This window comes from Alligator sinensis, unplaced genomic scaffold (assembly GCF_000455745.1).
Source record: "Alligator sinensis unplaced genomic scaffold, ASM45574v1 scaffold301_2, whole genome shotgun sequence".
Taxonomy (NCBI): domain Eukaryota; kingdom Metazoa; phylum Chordata; order Crocodylia; family Alligatoridae; genus Alligator; species Alligator sinensis.
Genome location: NW_005841874.1, coordinates 4,256,312 through 4,280,152, shown reverse-complemented (window position 1 = coordinate 4,280,152; position 23,841 = coordinate 4,256,312). Strand labels below are relative to the sequence as shown.

At 40.4% G+C, this 23,841-nt stretch overlaps 1 protein-coding gene across 2 annotated transcripts in view; it reads left to right on the top strand.

Annotated features, from left to right (window-relative positions):
* The window catches only part of PIK3CA (phosphatidylinositol-4,5-bisphosphate 3-kinase catalytic subunit alpha), a 63,585-nt gene that overhangs the window by 27,958 nt on the left and 11,786 nt on the right, over positions 1 to 23,841 (top strand). For both annotated transcript variants that reach the window (XM_025195994.1, XM_025195995.1), the window contains 10 exons: positions 1,291 to 1,376; positions 7,376 to 7,481; positions 9,825 to 9,977; positions 10,106 to 10,240; positions 19,051 to 19,175; positions 19,564 to 19,645; positions 20,135 to 20,299; positions 20,882 to 20,985; positions 22,485 to 22,656; positions 23,531 to 23,637. In XM_025195994.1, coding sequence (XP_025051779.1) covers positions 1,291 to 1,376; positions 7,376 to 7,481; positions 9,825 to 9,977; positions 10,106 to 10,240; positions 19,051 to 19,175; positions 19,564 to 19,645; positions 20,135 to 20,299; positions 20,882 to 20,985; positions 22,485 to 22,656; positions 23,531 to 23,637 — 1,235 coding nt within the window. The remainder of the gene's footprint in view (positions 1 to 1,290; positions 1,377 to 7,375; positions 7,482 to 9,824; positions 9,978 to 10,105; positions 10,241 to 19,050; positions 19,176 to 19,563; positions 19,646 to 20,134; positions 20,300 to 20,881; positions 20,986 to 22,484; positions 22,657 to 23,530; positions 23,638 to 23,841) is intronic.

Below are 23,841 nucleotides of genomic sequence, written 5' to 3'. Positions count from 1 at the left end.
CGCCATTAAAGCAGTGCAAAGGCATTTCGCCCGCTTTAAAGTGTTGTACACACACCCCTCATTTTGTCTACACACAGCCTATCTCTGTTGTTAAACACTGAAAGCTAAAATACAGGAAGTCTTATTATTTACTTCGGTGGGTTCAGGACTTACCCAGAGAGAGAGAGAACTACCAAAAGATGTACTGAACTATATGCTACTGTTTCTATTCTATTCTGTTTTTTTGCTCTGGTTGGTTACAGATTCAATGTATCTACACAATGCTCTCTAGATCCCATGAACAGATTAAAAGTAGTATCTTACAGAAATTGAAAGGTTGCATTCACACATTGCTCCCAATGTCCCCTTTTTCTCTTGAGAAGCATGGGGTAATTCAGTTTATTAGATCAGGTCCATGTTTTCAAACCTGGCTGCCTAGCATACCTAAACTGGTTTTCCTTTATTTAAATTTTACGTAAGAACCCAGATGAGAGACTTGATTTTTCCAAGGTGCTCATTGCCCTCAGCTGCCATCTACTTAGAGCTAGGGATTACACAGCACTTAGGGTGCATCTACATGTGCATTTTAATGCACGATAGCCTATTTTAATGCACATTGAAGTCACAAAAACCATGCACTTTGCTGATGAGGTACTAAAATTAATGCACATTAGCAAAAGCACATTAGTGAACGTGTAGACACACCCTTAGGCAGCTAAGTGACATAACATTTTAGATGCAAACTGGAAAATGTCATGATTATTCATTAAATCATTATAAAACTTCAAATTGTTCCTTTTGAGAGAATTTATGGCCTACGGGTTTGATGCTGTGAGGTCAAGAATCAAATGCTTAGCAACCTGTAGGACCTCAGTTTTTGATGCTTCATTGGAAATAAACCGGGGCATAGGCAAGAAAGATGTATTAAGACCACAGATCTGTGTAAAGATCAATTATTATAACACACGGTATCTACCCTAGGAGAATAATGGCATTCAGCTCAAGCTATCTCAGCCTAGCTACTGGACAAGAATTAAGGATCGTTTCAGTAGTTTCTTGATGTTATTATTCAAGTAACTCACTCTGGAATGCTAATGCAGAGGAAGCAAGGAAACAAGAAAAGGACTTTGCAATGTTTGAACCCCTTCATGAATTTTTTTTCTTAAAATTGATCTATTAAATTGCGTCGTTCTAATAAACGCTACCACTATGGTTCTTTACACAAAACCCCCCACCTTTTTTGTTCAGAGAAGGTATTTTATTCAAATGGGTTATAATATGGTGCTAATGTTCAAACATGTTGTTTTTCAGATATATGTCCGAACAGGTATCTATCATGGAGGTGAACCATTATGTGACAATGTGAATACTCAGAGGGTACCTTGTTCCAATCCTAGGTAACTAACAACACTTTACTGCATTTTACATGGAAAAATAGTTCCTAACTACTTTGCACCATCATAGCCACAGTCTCTGGCTGAATGTTATTAATGTAAGAGTAGATTCTGCTGGCTTGTCTCTAAAAAGATACTGAAACTTGTTTTTCATGAGTGACTAAGTAACTAATCATTGAATTTCTCATGAGCTGTTCATTTCCAGTAATAAATTGTTTGAATTAGATTAAGTTAGAAATTACAAACTTGCATTGTGACTCGTAGGATTTTACGTGACACTAGTAACTTTTAACTCAACAGATTTGCTCCCCTTTGTGTGTTCAGTTATGTATGTGTCCACAAAGACACTTGCTGCTTGGTTTATAATACAGAACAAGCATAGAAATATGTAAGACTGGACTTGTGAGCTGCTAGCAGTGTCCCCACTGCAGGTTCAAATTCTGCTGTCCATATGAAGCAGTACAGTGTGCCGTATGTAAAAATTGTATCAGTGGGGTTGTATAACCATATAACAAAAGCACTGCTTGCTTTTTGCCTATTACTGGCCCACATATGATAAACATTACTGACTTTCAGATTCACAGTATGTTTGCAGGGCCACCAGCTTGACAAATATTTAGGTATCCTACTTGTATTGAACCTAGCACAGTTAGGTCATGCCTTTGCCTGGGTCTCCAAGATACCACCACAATACAAATAATTTGTACTGTGGGAAACTGATTTCCTTCCACCCCCCAATTAGAGATAATATATGTGGAACCAACATAGCACCCTCTTACAGAATCGCTTTTCAGAGTAAAACCACAGTACCTTTCTATAGAATCATCCTTCTGCGTAAAACCACATGATGCTTTTTTGCAGAATCAGCTTTCAGAGTAAAGCCACAATTGGAGTGTCAGTCTTTTTTCACAAACAACATAGTGGTTTGTGATTTAATCAAATTAATTAATGTCCACCAGTGTGACATAAAAAAGGGGAGAGTGCTGTAAAGCTCTTGGGACGGATGCAAGACTAAAATCAAGGTGCATCTAGAATATGCAGAGTATAGAGAAAGCTTTAAAAATGTTGCAACAAGTCCTATTAAAAGAAGAGTTGTGTGAAAGAGAAGTGAAAATATAAAAATAAAACTAGAGGACGTGCACTGTGGCCCATGTAAAGCAGGGTTATTGAAGCATGGCAGAGATGTGAGAGCAGTTGATAACATGGAAAGGAATGTTATAGAGGACAGAAATTAAATAAACCTGAGCTATCCTGGTTTGGACAAGTACCAGGTAGTAATGTAAATGGAGGTCCTATAAATGCAGAGTCTGAAAACAAAGAACCTGGTCTCTAAAAGACGTTAGGTGTCTGCACCACTCTCCGTATCCTTAAATTAAAAGCCTCAGCGTGGCTGGAATCAGACCCAAAAGATATTTTGTCAGATAACTCCTAACTTTTATTTCCTCTGTGACAGCCTGTCTTTAAAAGCTTTTTTGATGGTAATAAAATTTTATCTTAGACAACTATGGTATTCTCCAAGGTTGTTATTACTATTACTATATAATATTACTAAATATTATATAGTTAATAGGCCTAAAGGAATGTGTTACTGAAAAATAATTTCTCCTTTCACATAATAGTGATTCAGTTGAATTGTAGGGTTTGGGGTTGCTGGGGTTTTTTCTCTTTTTTTCTATATGTGGATGTTGTAGAGGAAAAGACCCTTTGGGGAATAATGAAAATCTTGCTGTAGAACATTACTGTACTCATTACCGCTCTGCATTATATAAAGAAGGTTACTTTGTCATGGTTCTAAGGCCGTTGTCATCCACCACTTGTTTTGGCACTGAGCGAGCTGAATACAGTTACCTGGCTATAGATTAGGCATAAACTGTACAGATTAACCTGAATCCAAAATGTCTGGAGACCTAATTTTGGTTGGTAAGCAAGTATTGTTCTTGGACCATCTCAGGCTCCTCTTCCTTGTCCCAGCCTGTTCATACTGGCCCACTTTTTATTTGAGACTTCCTCGAATGTGTTCAACTACATAGCTCTCCAAACGTCCTAATGACACTGCAGGATGGCTATATTTTTCCTTCCCCTGATAGTTCAGTACTAGGGCTTGTAGTAAAGACACCTGCTTCTGATCCAGCTATTCTGGGAGAAGGTATTGGCTGCCAACTACAGTGTTTATAGCTGTGTCAGAAGTTTTATAGTTCTGGATTGACTGCAACCACCTACAGGGCCTCGGGAACCTTTTCAGTTGCGCTATAGGTAAGGGCTGTCCAAGTAGCAGTCCACGAGAAGTCAAGTTGTGGCCCGTGGGGCTTATCAGTGCAGTCGCTGGAGCCACTGCACTGATACAGTTCTGGAACCCGGGGGGTGAATCTTGCCTCTACTTGCTTGCCACCACATTCAGGGGCTTCATTTGCCACTGGTGACTCAAACTGGAAGCAGGGTGAAAAGGGATGAGCAGTGGCGGTGGTCACTGCCTAGCTTCCAGAGTTGTATAGGTACTGCCACAGCAACCAGCTGCTGTCCCACCATCTGGCCCACAGGCCAAATAAATGGGACAGCCTTGCTATATAGATCATCTCCGTCTTGCACTAGGTGTAACTTACAGCATGGTTTCCAAACTAGAAAACACTATGTGAATAGGAATAAAGGGTGCCCTACATCTGCCAGTCTCCTACCCGTATGGTTGGTGACACTTACTGTGAGCTTGATGGTGGGTCACACTTTTTTGTCTTCTGATTGAGCTCTCATTTTACAAGAGAATGTCCATGTCTCTTTCTTGAGCTTAGCTGTGTGCCCAGGACTATACTGCCACGGTGGCATTGGCTATTTTTGTGCCCTCTGTGAAGGTGACACCCAGGTCTTCTGCCCCAGTCCTGTTTCCCTTCACCTGCCAGGTATGTTGCTGCCTCAGTTGGTCTCTTCTAGGGCAGCCTCATCCAACCAATAGAAGAAACTAAGTGTAGCACGATGCAAGAACCACAATATGGATTGCCTGTTATCACACTGGTCCAGTTTCAGTGACCCTGCTGAGTAAATTAGATAAAAGGTGAAAAGTTCTGTTGCCTTGGGAAAACTAACAGCTTCTCTTTTAAGGGTAAATCCAAAAGACAGGTTCTCTGTAGATGTTAAAGGAGCCTTACTGATACATCTTCAGCTTTTAAGATCACTGTTAGCTTTTGAAATGCTTCTGTCTGGCATTGCCTGTGCTCAAGGAAATACTGACAAGCTAAAATGGTCTTTGCTGGTGGCTTCTTCAAACCGAGGAAATTTAGCTTGGCAACCCCAGTAAGGAAAATAAATGTATCTGGCTATTACCCTACTAAAGAACCATTTTATTAGATGATAGATTCAAGCTGTTTAAAGAAGTATTTAGATTTTATTAAAGAATTAAAGAATAGTACGCTTCAGTTCTGTAGAGTCAAATTTTTACTCTGTCAACATTGTGTAAATTAGAAATAACTCATTTAATTTCAGTATAGTAACTCCAGAATTAGTATTCACAGCTGAAAGCAAAATATAGGTCCGCTTAGTTATACCAACCAATATAAAATCTTGTTTGAACTACGCAAGATTGTGATTATCACAATCAGTTGGTGACAGAATGCCAGAAACTGGCTTAATCTGTGGGATTAGGTAATGTATGAGTTGTTGTTGAAGTGAAAACATGTACTCTGAATTGTAGAAAATGATAGTCTATTAAAGCTGCCACTACTCTTTAAAATAGATTACTTGAAGATGCTTTTTTCACTTATCAAAGCTATAAAGATAATTATATCACTAGTTACAATGCAGTCATTGAAATAGGTAGCAATCATGCTGCAGGCTTTTATCTGACTTGCATTGACTGAGACCTTGCATGCTGCAGTCATCTCTAGTTCTGTTGTTAATTGCTTCCTGTTCCGTTTACTGATGGACATTTTAATAGAACCATAATTAATATAGCTGGGCAATTATTTGGAAAATATCCAAAAGCTGCTAGCAAACTGCTCTTGTTTTTACACTGTACAAATAGTCATATTGCTGACATTTAGAAAATATACCATATGCCAAATGTATAAGGAAATTACATTTTTAAAAAAAGTTTTATCACACTGAGGAAAAGGAAATATATATTAAGGGTAACTACATGTGAAGTTAATAATCCTCCATATGAGAATTTAATTTAATTGACTTTCGTTTTAGAATTTATAACTTCAAAAGCTTTGCATTTTTATTTCATTCTATCTGGAGTAATACTTCCTCTACACTTCTGTATAGCTACAAAAGGCTTTCTCATGTTGAATACCAGCTGTTTATACTTCAGTTACTTTACCAGCAGACTTAGATTTTTTTGTGGATTGGAGTCTATAAAAACTGGTTACCAGTGTGACTTCACTATAAAATGATGTAAAAATGACAATGAAGGCTCCCTGTTTGTTGGTGGAAAAATATATCTTTTTTTCCTTGCTAACCCTTCAAATTCAACCTAATCTCTGAATGTGAGGCCAAGTTCTTTTCTTCGTATGCTGCTTCTTGAGTAACGAAGATTTCACTGGTCAGACTAAGCCCTCAGTAATTAACAGCTATTGTCCATCCGTTGTCTTCAGAGTAGACCTGTCTCAATTATTGCCATTAGTGAGTCTGCAAAGTGTAACTGAATTTTGTGATCAAACCTGTTGATGCTTTAGAAGAAAGAAAATCTTGGTCACATTCTCTGAGTAGTGCTGGCTGTACAGAATTAACTAGACTTTAAAAGAAAACAGCTTTTGGGTCCCTAGGTCAGCAGATGTGACTGAATGCATACAACAAACTTTCTTCAGGAAGAAGGTGCCATTTTTATGTACCGTATTTACTACATTCTAAAATGAGGGTATTTTTCCCCAATGTAACATGGGAGAAATGAGTACAAAGCGACAGAGGCACCTGCTATAGCTGCTGCCTCACCCTCCTACCCCACACCCCCACCATGGCGGGGGGAGGAAGGGGGTTGTCTTAAATTCAGGGTTGTCTTGGATTCTGGTAAATACGGCAGTTATGTTCCATGGTGCATCTTGGAACACAAGGTATTTTAAGGTAGTGTTGTCGAACACATGGCCCGTGGGCCAGATCTGACCCTTTGAGCCACGTAATCCTGCCCATGGGTTGCAGACTCACCCTGCTGACTGCAAGCAGTTGTAGAGCTAGTCTGATACACGGGCTGGACCCATGCACTGCACATGGCATGGGGAGCTGGCAACAGGGCGCACACTGTATGTTGTGCCCCACCGGCCTGTGCTCTGGTTGCAGGGCTGGTCCAAGCCATGCCAGGGCCAACACAGAGGGCTGGGCTGGTGCAGCACGCACCCCATGCCAGTCCTTGTGCTGCATTCAGTGCATATGGCTGGTCCAACCTGTGTGCTGCAGGCAGTATGTGCTGCCCCTGCTCTGGGGCTTGCACTATAGGCAGTGTACAGGCTGGACCCAATGCTGCATACTGAATGCGGGGCTGGGAGAAGGCGCAAGCTGCATGCAGCGCCCTGTTGAACCAACCCTGTGTGCTTGCTCTGGTACACATGGATGGCCTGGGGCCCAATCCAGATCAGCGCCCAGAGCCAGTGTACAGTGCCAGTCTAGCAGGGTACCACATGCAGCACACACACCTTGCTGGCACCCTAAACTATATGCAGCTCTTGCAGCTTTGATTCCAGCCTGTGCACTCTGCAGTGCAAGCTTCATTGCAGGCCCGGCACACTGCATGCGGCTCAGAGGGCCAGCACTGGGCACGTGCTGCATGCAGCGTTGCAGGCCCTGATGTGGCCTGATCCAACCTGCAGACCGACTCAGCAGTCCTCGTATGGCCCATATAGCCGGGTGAGTTTGACACCACTGTTTGAAGAACTTTGGAGGGAATAACAAACCTAGGTTTTCTTGCGGTGGGGTTTCCCCACATTGTCTCCACTATCATTTTTGACTGTTTATGAAGTATTTTTTATTACCAAAGTTCGCTACTTTAACTTGTTTTTTATTTTTATTTTTAAATGCCACAGATGGAATGAATGGCTGTCATATGACATGTTCATTCTTGAACTCCCACGTGCTGCTCGGCTTTGCCTCTCCATCTGCTCTGTTAAAGGCAGAAAGGGTGCTAAAGAGGTAAAATGTTTCAGAGTTTCAGTATACTGTCAGATAAAACTCCAGGCAACAAAGCTTGGAAAGAAGCCTTAGTTAACACTTAAATGGAATGTAATCTAATCAAAATTGATTTATGTTTGATTAAAATATCACTTAAGATACAGTAACTTCTGGTTAGTCATGAAAGTTGAGAGAAACTGTTTTTATTACTAGAAATATTTTTTCTGTTCAGTTTTGTTTTGTTTTATTTATTAATGAAAAGCTGTTTCTCTATAAGTCGTGTTCTTTATTGTTGGCCAAAAGAATTGGGTTCTTAAATCCATAGCTTTTAAAATCTTGTAAAAACCTTTTAAAATCTGTGCTGCTAGGTTTTTGGGGAAATTTTGTTTATTTAAGAACTTGTGTGGATTTAGGAACCTAATCTTAGACACAAGTATAATAAAGACCAACATTTTTAATTGTTGCACTGGCACGATGAGATACGTTTTTACACAAAAAGTTCATGTAAAACTCGAAGTCTTTTGTCACTTGAAGAGCAAAATCTTATTAAAGGTAACTAGTTAGACTTAATTCTCTGAAATGATTGTTGCAACAACTGATGACAGAAGTTGGGTCTTATGGTAAAGATGGGTAAAAGGAAAGTGGAGACAGGGTTGAAGAGACACAGGAGAAATGTGGTATAATTTTTCATAATTTGCTCTGCTGATTTGCATAGATGCACCAGAAAAGTGATCTCTCGCCACTCGGCAATAGACATTTAACATTGGTACTATAGCTTATGTCTTAAGACACTAGCTTGAAATACATTTTATTTATATATTTTATAAATCACATCTTAGTGATTTTTATATCACAACTTAGTTAAACTAAACTCAATTTGTTGAATTTACATGATTCTAATCCCTGTTTAGGAGTGTGTTTTCTGTCTTTGATAATTTAGACAATTGACTAATGCTTATGATGTCAATGGATAATAGTAAGATTCTTTACTCTCTTGTTTTCCTGAATCCATATTATTCTGAAAAATTTGATGCAAAACAGTTGTTTGAATATGCATGTTCCTTTCATTGACATGTACTATTTTCTGGTTTTGTGACGAATTTAAAGCAGAAAAATAAGCAAATCAAACACGCAGGAAGAATAGTTGTTGCTAACTTCTGACTTCCCCTAGTGCAGGGGCGGGCAAAATATGGCCTGCGGGCCAGATCCAGCCCTCCAGGCACTTTTTATCTGGCCCACAGCACCCACCAACAAATTGTACCCCGCCTAGCCCTTCCGCCCATGAGGGTGGGAGCGAGGTGTCCATATATACACATACCCCCGACATACTGAATTGCGCCTCACTCCCACCCTTGTGGGTGGAAGGGCCTGGCTCAGTCTGGCCAGCAGGTAGCTTCCAGCTGTTGCAGCCACCGGGGACCTGCTCTGCCCTGCCCTGGCTGGGCAGAGCCTGCTCCAGCCCCACTTCCTCACTGTGGGGCTCCCCCTCCCCACGTCCCTTCCCCCACAACAGACTTACCAGCTGCACCCAACTGCTCTCCACACTGCTGGGCTACACTCCTGGCCACCTGCATGCTGCACTGCGGCTGCACACATGCACGAGGCTGATGCCGCATTGCTGATACTCTCAATTTTCCTTATATCGATACCAATCTGATATGGGACCAATGTATTGGTGTACCTCTAATACACACTCCCAAACCTCCCCATACCCTACCATACATGTATGCATGCATACATATGTGCACGTGTGCACCCCCACACACACACATACAACCACCCCCCCACAATATACAAGACTTAAGACTTTATTTTTGAGTTATTATGCAGTCACCTCTATATACATTAAACAAACACAAATCATGACAAAAATATTTTTTTGTAATAAAATTAAAATATGTCATAGCAAGTGTTCGACTTTTTAGTGTATGATTTTGGGGTTTTTTCTGGTTCTAAGATGGCAGCCCCCCTTCCCAAAAGCAGTATTTCTGGGGGGCAAGGGGAGAGACTTCTGGTGACAAAGGTCAGGAGTTTGGGGTGGGACTTCCAGTCCCAAGATGGCAACCAGGGGGCAGGGCAGCTGTCAAGGGGCAATGCTCTTCATGCGGCCTTCAAAAGCTCACTAAACCTTGTTTAGCGGCCCTCCACCTGAAATAATTGCCCCCTCCTGCTCTAGTGTCAATATATACAACAGAAATAGGGCTATTTTGTTTTGTTAATTTACTATATAATTGTGCCTTTCCACATTTCATTTTTTTCTGAAGATCTATTTTTTCCTCCTCTGATTCTTTTGAAATTTGTGACTGTACCATAATGCAGTAGTTAATAGATGAAACTGAAGAGTGATCATTTGATCTCTTTAAGGAACATTGCCCACTGGCCTGGGGAAACATAAACATGTTTGATTATACGCACACGCTTGTATCTGGGAAAATGGCTTTGAATCTGTGGCCAGTACCTCATGGGCTAGAAGATCTGCTGAATCCTATTGGCGTTACTGGGTCAAATCCAAACAAGGTATTTTGCATGTTACTTTACATGTTAATTTCAGCCTTGTTTACAAATACTGAGTCCATGAGATTGTTCTCTAATTCGGTGTCTTTCTGCTGAGCACCTGACAGTAGTGAAAATTCTTTATTTTTCAGGAAACTCCATGTCTAGAGCTGGAATTTGATTGGTTTAGCAGTCCTGTAAAGTTTCCAGACATGACAGTGATTGAAGAACATGCCAACTGGGCTATCGCTCGAGAACTAGGGTGTAATTACAGCCATGCAGGGCTGGTAAGAAGAACGTCTTTTCTAGACTTAGCTGCTACACATCTTAAGATTTTAATATTTTGAAGTACTTGAATAGTGAAGAGCAAAGCTTTTACATTTGAGTTTGTAATCTCAACACACACACATACATACACACATCACACTTATCAAATTCATGTTGTTAAACATCAGACAAGAAGCTGACAAGAGGTTCTGTCTCTTGCAGCGAACTATGGACGCTTCACTGATCAACCAAAACCTTTTACGGGTAAAACTGTCTTACTCTGCAAACAGTTTGGGACTTTTTGAGGCTTACTTAAGCAGCTTGTCTGGATGTCTGGACTTGAGGTTAATTTTGCAAAAAGTAATACAATTAAGTTCTTCATCAATGGCATTTTTTTTAGTTCTGTCCTCCTGTCACAGTTTGGTCTCTGTTGTAGATAGACACTGTAAAATCTGCCTTTTCAGTCTAAATGTGCTTGTAATTCCTTAGTTTCTTCTGCAAAACCAATCTTTTACCCTTTTGCTTTTTAGTAGCAAGTTGGCTTGTTTGTTTCACCATTTCTTGACTTAATAGTAAGAACAGAAGCATTCCTATAAGCAGAGCCCCATTTATTCTGTGATTTCTGTGGCCTTAAAATTTACCACCAGATCTGTCCTTTGCTGTATGCTTGCACTATAAGGGCTGAGTTTCCTTTTAATTACATTTTTAATCCTAGAAAACATGAAGAAACTCTTAAATATGCATGAAACATGATTGTGTGCTTTCTGAAACTTTTCCATTCAGTTCAATGGACTGTTGGTTCTGATTAATAAAATGACCACTTAGGTTCAGCTTATTGCACAGTGCATGGGGCTGAGTAGAATTGCATTCTTCATAACAGATTTTTTTTCACCCTAAACTGGTTAACAGCTAGGCTGTTTCTTGCTTATGTAAAGTATATCTAACTCTCCACTATATGGAACAATAGAATTAACTAATTACTATAATCCCATACTTTTGAGAAGCAACAATTCTTACTAGGCCCCCCTATGTTTCCTTCCAAAAACCTTTTGTTTTGTTTTTACTAACAAATAATCTATACTCACTTTGGTGTGCATGACATACCCAAGTTTGTGTCAGTTCATTTCCCTAATGCTTTTAAAATGTCCCAGTCCTGAAGACGTCACTTTGAGGTTGAGAGTTCACTGCTGGATATGTTTGTAGGTCAGGCCTTAATAGCCTCTTACAATTGTATTAAAAATACAAGTTTATTTCCCAGGATTTTTATGAGACTGGTTTCTCATTTTAGTCCACACACTCTTCTCCTCCTCCCCCTGCCCCTTATCTATTCAAATATTTTACTCCACAAAACTTTCATAAGCCTTGGCATTATTGATGTCAGTACTATATGTATTCCCACCATTACCTGCCCATTTTGGACACGTCACAGTAGCACATTGGCAAACCCGATGACTTGCAAGACTAGAGAATTGTTTTTAATAGTTCTAGGGCAGTGGTTCTCAACCTTTTTAGACTCAGGGCACCACTCAGAAAATCTCAGCTTTTAGCTTTCACTCATTTCTTGACTATGGAAAAGAAATAATAGAGCAATTCTTCGGTTGCAAAGAACTTGAGCCACAACAAGTCAGAATGTTTTTTGATGCTGTGGGTTCCTATTTGAAATTTGTAGGTTTATCTTACGATTTGCATATAGATGTTTGCATGCCTTGTTTTGTGTGGCACCCTTAGGCAACCTTAAAAAGAACTCAGGGCACCCCAGGGTGCCATAAGACCCTGGTTGAGAGACACTGATGTAAGGAGTTGAACTGAATGAATGCACTACTACTATTAGTACAGCTGCTAGCGGTAGTAATGTATGTTTTTATATTGCCCTTGTTTCCATTGTATGAATGTTTTCTATTCTATTAAGTGAGATGATATCACATTTGTTGCTCTTTTGTTGTTTCTCTTCTTCTCTCCAGAGAAAGAATCATGTATGTAGAGTGATGCCTTGATTGGGTAGGGTTTGGAGGGTTTTATTGACTGTGCTATATGCATGCACATGTGAGACAGCACAAGAAAGCTACATTGAAATACATGTTGTAATTGAAATAGGAAGTGGTTTAATCACCCTGACGTACACTGGGAGGGCAATACAGCAGTGCACAAGAACAAACCATCCTGACTTGCAGGAGAATAAAAATATGGTAGGCAACCAGCTTGGCTTAGCAGAGAACTCTTTAGTGAGCTTAAACACAAAAAGGAAGCTTACAAGAAATGGAACCTTGGACAGATGACTAGGGAGGAGTTACAAGAACATTGCTCGGGCATGCAGGGATGAAGTCAGGAAGGCCAAAATGCAATGGGAGTTGCAGCTAGTAAGGGACATGGAGGGTAACAAGAAGGGTTTCTACAAGTGTGTCAGCAACAAAAGGAAGGTCAGGGAAAGTGTGGGTCCCTTACAGAATGGGGGAGGCAACCTAGTGCTAAATGAGGAGGAAAAGCCTGAAGTACTCAGTGCCTCTCTCTTGCCAGTCTTCACAGGCAAGGTCAGCTCCTAGACTACTGCACTGGGCAGCACAGTTTGGGGAGGAGGTGAGCAACCCTCAGTGGTGAAACAACAAGTTAAGAACTATTTAGAAAAGCTGGACATGTACAAGTCCATGGGGCTGGATGCAGTGCATCCAAGTGTGCTGAGGGAGTTGGCAGATGTGTTTGCAGAGCTGCTGGCTATTATCTTTGAAAAACCAAGGCAATTGGGAGAGGTCTTGGATGATTGAAAAAGGGCAAATATAATGCTCATCTTTAGGAAAGGGAAGAAAGAGGATCCAGGAGCTACAGACCAGTCAACTTTACCTTGACTTTAGCAAGGCTTTTTATAGTCTCCCACAGCACTCACGCAACCAAGCTAAGGAAGTATGGTTTGGATGAATGGACTGCAAGGCGGATAGAAAGCTGGCTGGACTTGTCAAGCTCAATGGTAGTGATCAGTGGCTTGATGGCTAGTTGGCATCCAGTATCAAGTGGAGTGCCCCAGGGGTTGGTCCTGGGGCCAGTTTAGTTCAATATCTTCATTAACAATCTGAAAGATAGGATCAGGTGCACCTTCAGTAAGTTCGCAAATGACACCAAGCTGGGGGGAATAGTAGATATGCTGGAGGGTAGAGCTAAGATTCAGAGTGACCTAGACAGATTGAAGGACTGGGCCAAAAGAAATCTCATGAGGTTCAACAAGGACAAATGCGAAGTCCTGTACTTGGGATGGAAGAATCCCATGTACCGCTACAGGCTTGGGACCAATTGGCTAAGCAGCAGTTCTACAGGAAAGGACCCTGGGGGTTACAGTGGACAGTAAGCTGGGTATGAGTCAACAGTGTGCCCTTGTTGCCAAGAAGAGTAACAGCATACTGGGCTGCATTAGTAGGAGTGTTGCCAGCAAATCGAGGGAAGTAATTATTTCCGTATTCTACACTAGTGAGTTCACACCTGGAGTCCTGCGTCCAGTTTTGGTTTGGCCCCCCCCCCCCCCCCGAAAGGATGTGAACCGGTTGGAGAGAGTCCAATGCACAGCAACAAAAATGGTTTGGAGCTGAAGCACATGGCTTATGAGGAGAGTCTGGGTGAACTGGGCTTATTTAGTTTGCAGAAGAAGAGACTCAGGGGGGGATTTGATAACAGCCTTTAACTACTTGAAGGGTGGTTACAAAGAGGATGGAGCTAGACTGTTCTCAGTGGTGGCAGGTGACAGGACAAGGAGCAATGGTCTCAAGTTACAGCAAGGGAAGTCTAGGTTGGATATTAGGAAAATCTTTCTCACTAGGAGGGTGATGAAGCACTGGAACAGGTTACCTAAAGAGGTGGTGGAATCTCCATCCTTGGAGGTTTTTAAGGCCCAGCTCAACAAAACCCTGGCTGGAATGATCTAGTTGGGGATGGTCCTGATTTGAGAAGAGGGTTGGACTAGATGACCTCCTGAGGTCCCTTCCAACCCCAATTTTCTGTAATTCTGACTCTTTTCTGTAGTTCTTGTGGAGGCTGATTCTCCAGTCTCAGCCTTCCTTCAAGAACATCCCATCTTCTGTACACTTGAGCTACATGTTTAAAAGTTCCATTGAGCTTGAGGAATGAAGTTGTCAACCACGATCTCAACCTAGATCTGTAAGGAATCTTTTTAATATGTTGGCACTGTCATCGGACACCTCAAGGAAAATGACTTGTGCATTGAATTCAACTTAATTCTTTGGGAAATCCACTGTAGAGGGCAGAGAGCAAGCTTAGTGTGGATAGGTTTGATAGCCTGTGTCACTGTGAAGATGTTCTTCAGTGTTCAGCTGCCAATAGCTTCATGCCCAAGTATGTTGTATTATTGTAGCCAAGATGGGAGGTGACAAAAGTGTGAATAATCAAAGACAGGTCATCATCCATTAGGAAGGGACAGCTGAAGATGGTAGAAAGCATTATTTGTAGAAGCTGACAGCTTTATCAAACAGGGATTTGGGTGCATTCATACATTGCAGGCTGAACTGACCATGGGTGTGTACCTTAAACAAAGGAAGCTGTATTATGACTGCAAATTAAAAAGGAGTTTTCTTTGACAACCAGTGCATCACATTTTGTTTGGATTTAGCTTTATTATCCAGAGGTTCTTAGAACCTTAAAGCTAATTGGAGCTGTGGGTACTTGGCCTTTTTGAAAAGCAAGCCACATAAACTAAGCATTTAATTTGGATTTAGTGGCATAACTGTAAAATGTCAATTATCACCTCTATTTATCATTCCTGTTTTATGTTTGATGTAAATGTGAAAGAACTAATTTTACACAGAAATAGATGCATAGACTGTGTCTTGAAGAGCTTCTATCGAAATTTTAACAAAAAGGGAAAGGGCAAGGGACAGATGCATGCTTTCATAAAACTAGAGATTTAGTAGTAGGGCAGAGGGCAATAGACAGACTTTGCAAGTATTCCAGGAAGGCGTATGACAAGGTTCGATGAAAGGCTGGGTGTTGTGAAAGAAAGGGTAAACTTGATAATGCAGGGTTGTGAGTTTGAGTGCTCAAAAGAACAGAGCGGCTTTCTGGGGGAAGAGCGAGGGGGTGAATTTGTATGATAACTCCCATGTTTCACAGTTTCAGCTGAGATACAGAAGGAGATGGGTCAGTTGTCGGCACTGAGATGAAAGATCATATATGTCAGCCTCCTGCCTTGCTAAAATATGTAACTCCATCTCCTATTTAAAATCTGCTTTAAATTAGAAAGGGAGCAGGTATGCAAAATGATCAGGTGAACCTCTTAGAGTATGGGTACATACCTGAAGCTTAGAACTGCCAACATGCTTCCAAGAGCTGCAAAATCTGGAAAACCATACTTTTTAATAAAGGCCTTTTTAATACAAGGCTTGAATATAGCCATCTTAATACTATTTCTCCTGTCGTTAGCTGCAAATGAGAAGTGCAGAAGCACATAAAGTCAAATTGTTTTCAGAACCTAATAGTGTCTAGTTACTGTGTTTTTTGAATTTTCAAAAATGTTAAATGTTCTAAGAATTAGGGTGATGTTACAAACTTACACCAATTTCTCCTGAACGTGTCTAATCCTTCCTACAGGAGCCTAAAGTTAGGTCTTAGTAGTTAAAGATGAGGAAGGCCACTTAGCATCTATTTCCATTTCCTTGTCAGTCCAGCCATGCGTAGTGTTGCTCCTTCTCTCCTTTTTTTCTACTTTTGTGCTTTTTTCACGCTGTTCCTTGCTATAGCTCTGATAGCTTCCTTATAGTTGCCTGCGGAATGTCTTTTTATTCCTTCCTCTAATTAATCTTTAAAATATTTCTTGTGTAAAGTCTGTCTCAAATTTATCACCAGTGGTTTCTCCACACCATCCTTGTCATCCATGTATTGTCTAACCCAGGGTGCCCATCCTTTTGGTTCCATGGGCCAGATGAGTGGCATGGGGTCAGTCTGCCAGCTCGACCCTCCATACCAAGATCCAGCCACGGAGCAACCTCTTGCACTAACTCAGCTGCACACAGGCACTATCTAACATGCAAGACCATGTTATCTGGCCTTCAGGGCTCTCCATGGATTGGAAATTTGGCTGTAGAGGAGCAGCAGTTTATGCAAATTTCTGGAGCCATGTGAAGCTCCACGGGCTCAGTGATAAGGCTCCGTGGACCAGAGGTTGAGCACCACTGGTCTAACCTAGTTAATTTTGTAATCTCTAAGGCAAAAGCTGTATGTTCTGTATTTTGTAAAGCACTGCGTATGTTTATGGCTGAATAATAACTTTAATGCTAGATAAATGGAAAACAAAATTTTTGCAGATACAAGGGAATATCTGCTGTGTTTTCAAGATCTGGCACTTCATTAGGCTAGTATTACCCATCTCTTTATCAGATTTTAAACAAGTTAACCCCAGAAACTATACAAGACATCAGGCCAAGCCATTGTTATGTGACTTGTCACTGAAATTCTGTAAAACATTTTCTGTTGTTAACATGCAAACTGATATACATATTTGTTTAATTTTTTTTAATGCACAGCATTGGCTTTTTAACCAGTACATAAATACAAAAAATTTAAAGTTAGGCATAAATACTGTTTTAATGGAGCATTTATAGATCCCTTGTTATCGCTAATATTGAAGAAGCTTTCTCGAATACGTACATTATATATAATCTACTTTACTGTCCCACACTTCATAGAATTTCAAGGTTTTGATGTTGACCTCAACAGGATAAATGCTATTCCCACTGGGCTTGACCTAAACCATGACCTTTCTGACCCATTATACAGGTACATTTTGTCTTATGATCCAACATGTACAAATAGTGTTAAATAACCTTCTTTTAGGCTGGTTTTGAGTAAAGATCAAAAAAAATTGTGCTGAACTAGAAGCTAATATTGATTTTTGGCACTTTTAAAACTAGACTAGATTTCAAATTGAGAAATGAACTAGGAGTAGTTTACTACTACCTCTTTTCCCATAAATCCAATTGCCAGTTTTTTTATAGTTATACAAACACAATTTCCTATTTGTAATTGTTTTTCTGTCGTTGGATGCTATTTAAAATAGCCACACAAACGAGAAGGATATCTGAAAGCTTATCTAAGAAAAAGAGTTAAATTACTGCATGCAGTGGAGTTAGTCATAAAGAAACTGAAAAATCATATTGTGCTTTAGTTGCTCTCATTTACAGTAATCAGTGTAGAAGTAGGAGGCATGAAGAATGTCTGAACCTTGTAGCTGAAGATGCTATCTGTAGAAAGCAGCAGATGCCAAGTCTGATCCCTTCTTTTTGGCTTTGTTCTGCTCAGGATGACTTTTTCAGAACAAAGATAAATGTTTGCTTTTATGAATTTTTATAATTCATATTTATTTTTATAGAATGGAATATATACTGAAATTTGTTTATCCTTTCATTCCTGGCATGAATCATTTATCCACTAACTTCTTTCCCATAATTATCTCTTAGCTTATTTTTTCACTGTACATCTCTTCATAACATGTACATTTGTATCCCGGTTTTTGGTCTCTACAGAACATTATTTTGCTGTATCTGTTCCTGCATATAGCCCTTATGACCATGTTCACTTGTAGCAGTTCAGAAGTATTTGACTCTGCCTTTATTGGGCAGTTACTTCAGCAGCTGCCTCCAGAAAAGTGAGCAGATTGGAGTTATCAGTGCATCAGTTGCGGGGGAGATGGGCAGTGCATGAATGATGAAGGCGTTTCTAGGGATAATGGTAGACAGGATTCAGGGGTGTGGTGCCTTTTTCACCCCTCTTAATTGGAAATGTTAATTACTTGATTTAAGGCATGTAAAATGTTCTCAGTGTAACACAGTGAGTGACTAATGTTATAGTAAAAGAAAACAACATACTATAATTAAACAGAAAGCAAAGCAAAATACTTACAATCTTGTTAACAGACCCTAGGTAACTATATATTAGAATCTCTTGGCTGAGTGTACAGATAAAATATTTTATGCACAATCTAAGGCATAACACAATTAGTTCTGGAAATGAATTCAGAAGCTACATTATCCTATTATTCTGTAAAGCTGAGAAATGTAACACGAATCATAGATAAAACATGCAAATTAGGGGAGAAAGATTAAAGAGAAGCAAATGAGTCATGAGTGATCAAGTACATTTATTTGCTTTTGGTATCTTTTAAAATGCACCTGTGTAACAAGTTTTGGGGGCACATGTTTTAAAAATGAAAACAATATGTGATACTAATCAACAGAATCAACCTAAGTGAGCTCAATCCCATGTGTACCCAGGTCTAATGGCCCTGCTCATATGGGGAGTCATTTCAACATTAACCAGTGCCGGCTTTATAGTTGCCTAGAAAGAACATGAAATCCATTCCCCTCCCTCCCAGTTATAAAGATTCCTGGACTTATTCTGTTTCCCTTCTCACCTCAATTTTTTTTTAATCTTTTGGTCTTTGGGTCTTTTTTGCCCACTTCTAGTGGGTCTCCTCCACAGTTGAGAACTAAGACTAGGGATAGTCATTTGAACTTTGAGCTCTGTGGGGCTGTTGCTAGACAGCCTTGATGATACTTGATTATACTCCGTCAACTGTTATTGTCTCTTCATCCAGCTAATTGGAATTATGCCCTTTGTAGTGGGGGTGGTTGTGATGAAAGCTGTTAAAAAAATCAAAACACTGTGTAGCAGGCACTCTCACTTTCCTTTTTTTAAAAAAAACACACCGTAAATCCTCACTGTCATAGAAGAAAATAGACTATACATACTGCCATGCTGTATTAACATGTTATGTAAATTAGGTAGCTTTGAGTGCAGAAGGAAGTGTATGGAGGGATAATGTACCACTTTCTTTTTACAGAGTAACAGGCTAGCTAGAGATATTGAAGTAAGAGAAAGTGACAAAGAACAACTCCGTGCAATTTGTACAAGAGATCCACTATCTGAAATCACTGAGCAAGAGAAGGACTTTCTTTGGAGCCACAGGTATAAAGAACCTAGATGATGAGATTCTGGAACTCACCTCCAATTTCATTAAGTGCCATAATTGGTTGGCATTTACCTCCCTTTTATCTTGGTCTTGTTGCAGCTAGTATTTTAGAAAAGACACTTAGAAGCATATTTTATAGTGTGACTTATTTTCATTTTATGGAGCTTATGGAGAGAAGCAGGTGATAGGAGCAATTGATACGTGCCCTAGTCCTGCAGTCTTATCTGTACTTACAGATTCCTGAACCCATGCAGAGCCCCGTTGACCCACTGCTGCAGGCTTAAAGATAGATAAGGTCCAGCTATGCTTGAGAATTATATATTTTCTGTTTCTCTCTTGCACATACAAGATAACTTTTTCTCTCTTCCTTTTCTTTTTTTACAGACATAATTGTGTAAATACCCCAGAAATTCTACCCAAACTGCTTTTGTCTGTTAAATGGAACTCTAGAGATGAAGTAACCCAGGTAATATGCGGAAAGTAGATCATGTTAAATGCACAGTATATCTTGGATTTTCTAAACCGTTATTTTCACAGTAAATTGCATGCAAGTGAATGGTGGTTCAAGTTAAATCTGTATTGACAGTGGGGTGTATCATACATGCCCATCTGCCTGATCCATAGAGGATAAGGCTGTCTTACAGCTGCTGTTCCAGAGCCTGGTTCTTTAACACATCTTTTGTAGTTCATGGTTGAATCCCTGGTGGCTGGCTAGTGGGATAGACTATAAGCCCACAAGGTTGTAGTTCTTACTATTCACTCTTTTAATAGTGGATAAAATATTTAGTAGGTTACAATTTATGCCAATGTATTTGCCTCTGCAGTCTGAAGAGTAAACTCTAGTTTTGAATCAGGGAAATCTAATGTATGGTAGTACTTATAAGTGTCTGTTTCGTAATGATTGTCTTACCCGTGTAAATGATTTAAACTGCGTGTTGGGGATGTTTGCACACAGATGTATTGTTTGATAAAAGACTGGCCTCCAATCAAGCCAGAACAAGCAATGGAACTTTTGGACTGTAATTATCCTGATCCAATGGTGCGGTCATTTGCAGTTCAGTGTTTGGAGAAGTATTTGACAGATGACAAACTGTCTCAGTACTTAATCCAGCTAGTACAGGTATTCTTAACATGTTTTGTTTCATTAGTTGCTCCATTTCCTTGTCTTATGCATTGTTGAGTATTGTCATTGCCATGTTACTCTTCAAGTAACAAGGAGAGGTGTCTTGACAAGAGCAATTCCTTCGTGATTTTTCAGCCTTGAAAGATCCAACTTGGTCTGTTTTACTGTAATGAGAGATTGTATGCTATAACCCAGCACAGAGATATTCTCCTGACTCACTTTGGCAGCTGCACCAGGTCTCTTTCTAATAAAAGGGGAGCCCTGCAGGGGCAACACTAGAAACCTGGAGGCCAAAATTTTGACACGTCAAATATTTCAAGTTAATTGCAAGGAAAATGTCAGAGAGGTAACAAGGTGTTTTTAAGACACGTCCAGCATATGTTCTGTACTAGCAAGTATTATTCCAGTGTTGTCTTGCACTAACAAACACTAAACTATGTGAGTCGGACATTTCTGTGTTCTAAAATATAAGATGTGTTCTGGGTGGTATTTTATGTAAATGCATGTTTCACTGTATGCATTATTCACTTGAATAGCAGCATTTCCTAATGCTTTTGTGTTTTTTTTATCTGTAACTAGGTGCTGAAATATGAACAATATTTGGATAATCTGCTGGTGAGATTTTTACTCAAGAAGGCACTGACCAATCAAAGAATAGGACACTTTTTCTTTTGGCATTTAAAGTAAGTTTGTGCTGGTGTTTGGATGATGGCTAGGTTCCAGGAAACAACATCTCACTAGCAGTAAAAGTTCGAATGGTAAATTAAAACTCCATTTTTCCTTCAGCTATTACCCACTTCACGTGACCCGTAACATAAGGCCACGTGATGGCATCTGCGTTTTAATTAGCACGTGTAAAAAACCTGTAAAAAAAAAAAAAAAAAAAAAAAAAAGAATCAGAAAAGTTTTAAGAGAATATTAAATATTGAAAAGTTATTAAATTAAGCATTAGCTTTGGCTTTCTGAAAGACCAAAGTAGATAAGTCTGGTTTAATTCTTAGTTATCCTTTAACCAGCAACACTAATATTTACAACTACAACTTCCCTCTCCTGCAATAGATTTAATCCACTGTTTTCATCTCTGGATTAGGGTGGAGGAAGAGTATAGTATGTGATTGTTCATTTAAAGACCTTAACTCCAGCATTATGGAGCTGAATTAAAGTTGAACAGAAAGCTGTAGTAATAGCATTCTTGAACCCTTGAGAGAGACAAGCAGTCAGTTGTAATGCTTTTCTAATACTGTGTTCAGGACAGTGCTAGTATCGGTGACAAGAATATTGCTGTTTTTCAAGGAGGTGAATTCCAAATCTAATCATGTACTGTTAGCTGAGGTATAAATTTAAGGCACTGTTTTTCCTAAGACTATGATATGTATCCTTTTAATCTCTTTGCAAAACTTGTACAAAGAATAGGGCTTTATGGAAAATAGTGAACATTGATTCAGTTATTCAGCAGGGATCAGCAGCATACGGGCCGCAGATCAGTTCTAGCCCTCTGGATCTGGCCCACAGAGCTGGAGCCTACACCGCTGCCACTTCTCTCAGCCCCCATCCCATTCCCTGGCTGTGTGTGGGCCCACATGTGCTGTGTCAGGGCTGGGAGCTGCAAACTGCTTCCATTCTGCCATTATTTCCCTCCATCCCTGCCTCCCAGCTGCAGGTTGGGCCCAGCTGGAAACTGCACAGCTCCTATAGTTTCTCTGCGTGTACCCATGCTGACCATGCAATAAAGACCTGTCAGGGTCGTGTAGCTACCAGCTGCGCCCATGGGCGTTTTTACACATTGGGGGGGGGTTAATGAGATGCAGAGGCTGGCTGACTTGCACTAATTAGTAATTACAGCTCATCAGAGCAGCCTCCTGGCACATCTACCGGCACCCCATGTTGCTGCTCCTGCTTCTCATCACCCCCACCTCCCCACAACCCCACAGGCTTGAAGAAGCAGCAGCGGCATGGGCACAGCTCCTGGCTGTCTGTCTTGGCACAAGTGGAGGGAGAGAACCCCCCACCCCTCGTTACTGACGTGGCACCACGAGGCCCGCATCAGACAGGAGCTGGGTTGTTCCAACCCACAATTTATTAAAGGTTGCTGAACCCTGCCCAGAGACTACAAAAAAGACCACTGAACTCTAACACCTGTAAACAGTCTTTTCTTTTACCTGTAAACTTTCTGTTCTCATAGGTCTGAAATGCACAATAAAACTGTAAGTCAAAGATTTGGTTTGCTTTTGGAGTCCTACTGTCGAGCATGTGGGATGTACCTAAAACACCTGAGCAGGCAGGTGGAAGCAATGGAGAAGCTAATCAACCTTACTGATATTCTCAAGCAGGAAAAGAAGGATGAAACGCAAAAGGTATTGTAGCTATAAATACTGTGGTCAAGTATGTGGCCTGTTAGTAGTTTCAAGAGTTAGATCTTTACTTGTTTATTAGAAACAAGCAGTGCTAGTATCGATAACTTGCTAGATAATAGAATTCCTTACCAAGAAGTTGGAGTATCTTTTCTCCACCTATTGTTACGTGGCTTTTGGTTTTAATTAACGTACTTAACCTAAATACATTTTTAGAACATACCTTAAACTAATAATTCATTTTATACATACATAGCTAAACTGGCATTGGTTTGCAGCTGCTGCCAGCCACCAAGCCTGGGCTGCTCCCAGCAGGCAGCTGAGCGGCTGCAAACATCTTCTCCGGGCTCTGGCATTAGCTCCATACCAGAGGGTGCACGCGTGCCTCAGAGCAGACTTTGTCCAGTGGCCCAGGAGCCCAGCTCCATGTGCCCGCACATCTGGTTCTGTGTGTTTATCTGCCTCTGTCTGGTCCTGTGTGTCTGTGTGTGCGCACATAAGTCTGGTTCTGGATGTGTGTGTGAATGTGTCTATTCTGGGTGTGTTCTGGTTCTCTGTGTTTGTGCACATGGTTCTCTGTGTGCGTTTGTCTGGTGTGTTCTCTCTCATTGCAACATGCTCAACAAAAAAGAATACACAACAACAAAAGCAACATTTATGATTATTAAATATACTAATATGCAGTGCATCCTGCCATGTACACCCCCTCCTCCCTGCCCTCATTTTGTTTTTCTGGCATGCCAGCTCTCCGGCACCTTCCAAGGTAGACTGTGGTTTATTCGGCATTCTGGCCAAAAAACGTTGCCTACCCCTGCTCTACGTGTAATAAAAAAAAATTTTAAAAAATTCCCAAAACTTAAATCTTATTACTTGTCAGGTGCAAATGAAATTTCTCGTTGAACAAATGAGGCGGCCAGATTTCATGGATGCTTTGCAAGGTTTTATCTCTCCTCTTAACCCCGCCCATCAGCTAGGAAACCTCAGGTATGTTCTTCCCTTTTGGAACAGACGTTTAAATAAACCATGTTTGTGACATGCATTTTCTTGGTAAAATTTAAATTGCGGATTTTACTAAGCAAATTTGTAGTGGATTCCTAAAGAACATTAAGCCAATGCCATCAATAAAATGATTTAAAATGACCACAGAGCCGTATATAACTCCATGCATTTGCAATTTCTGTGTGGATA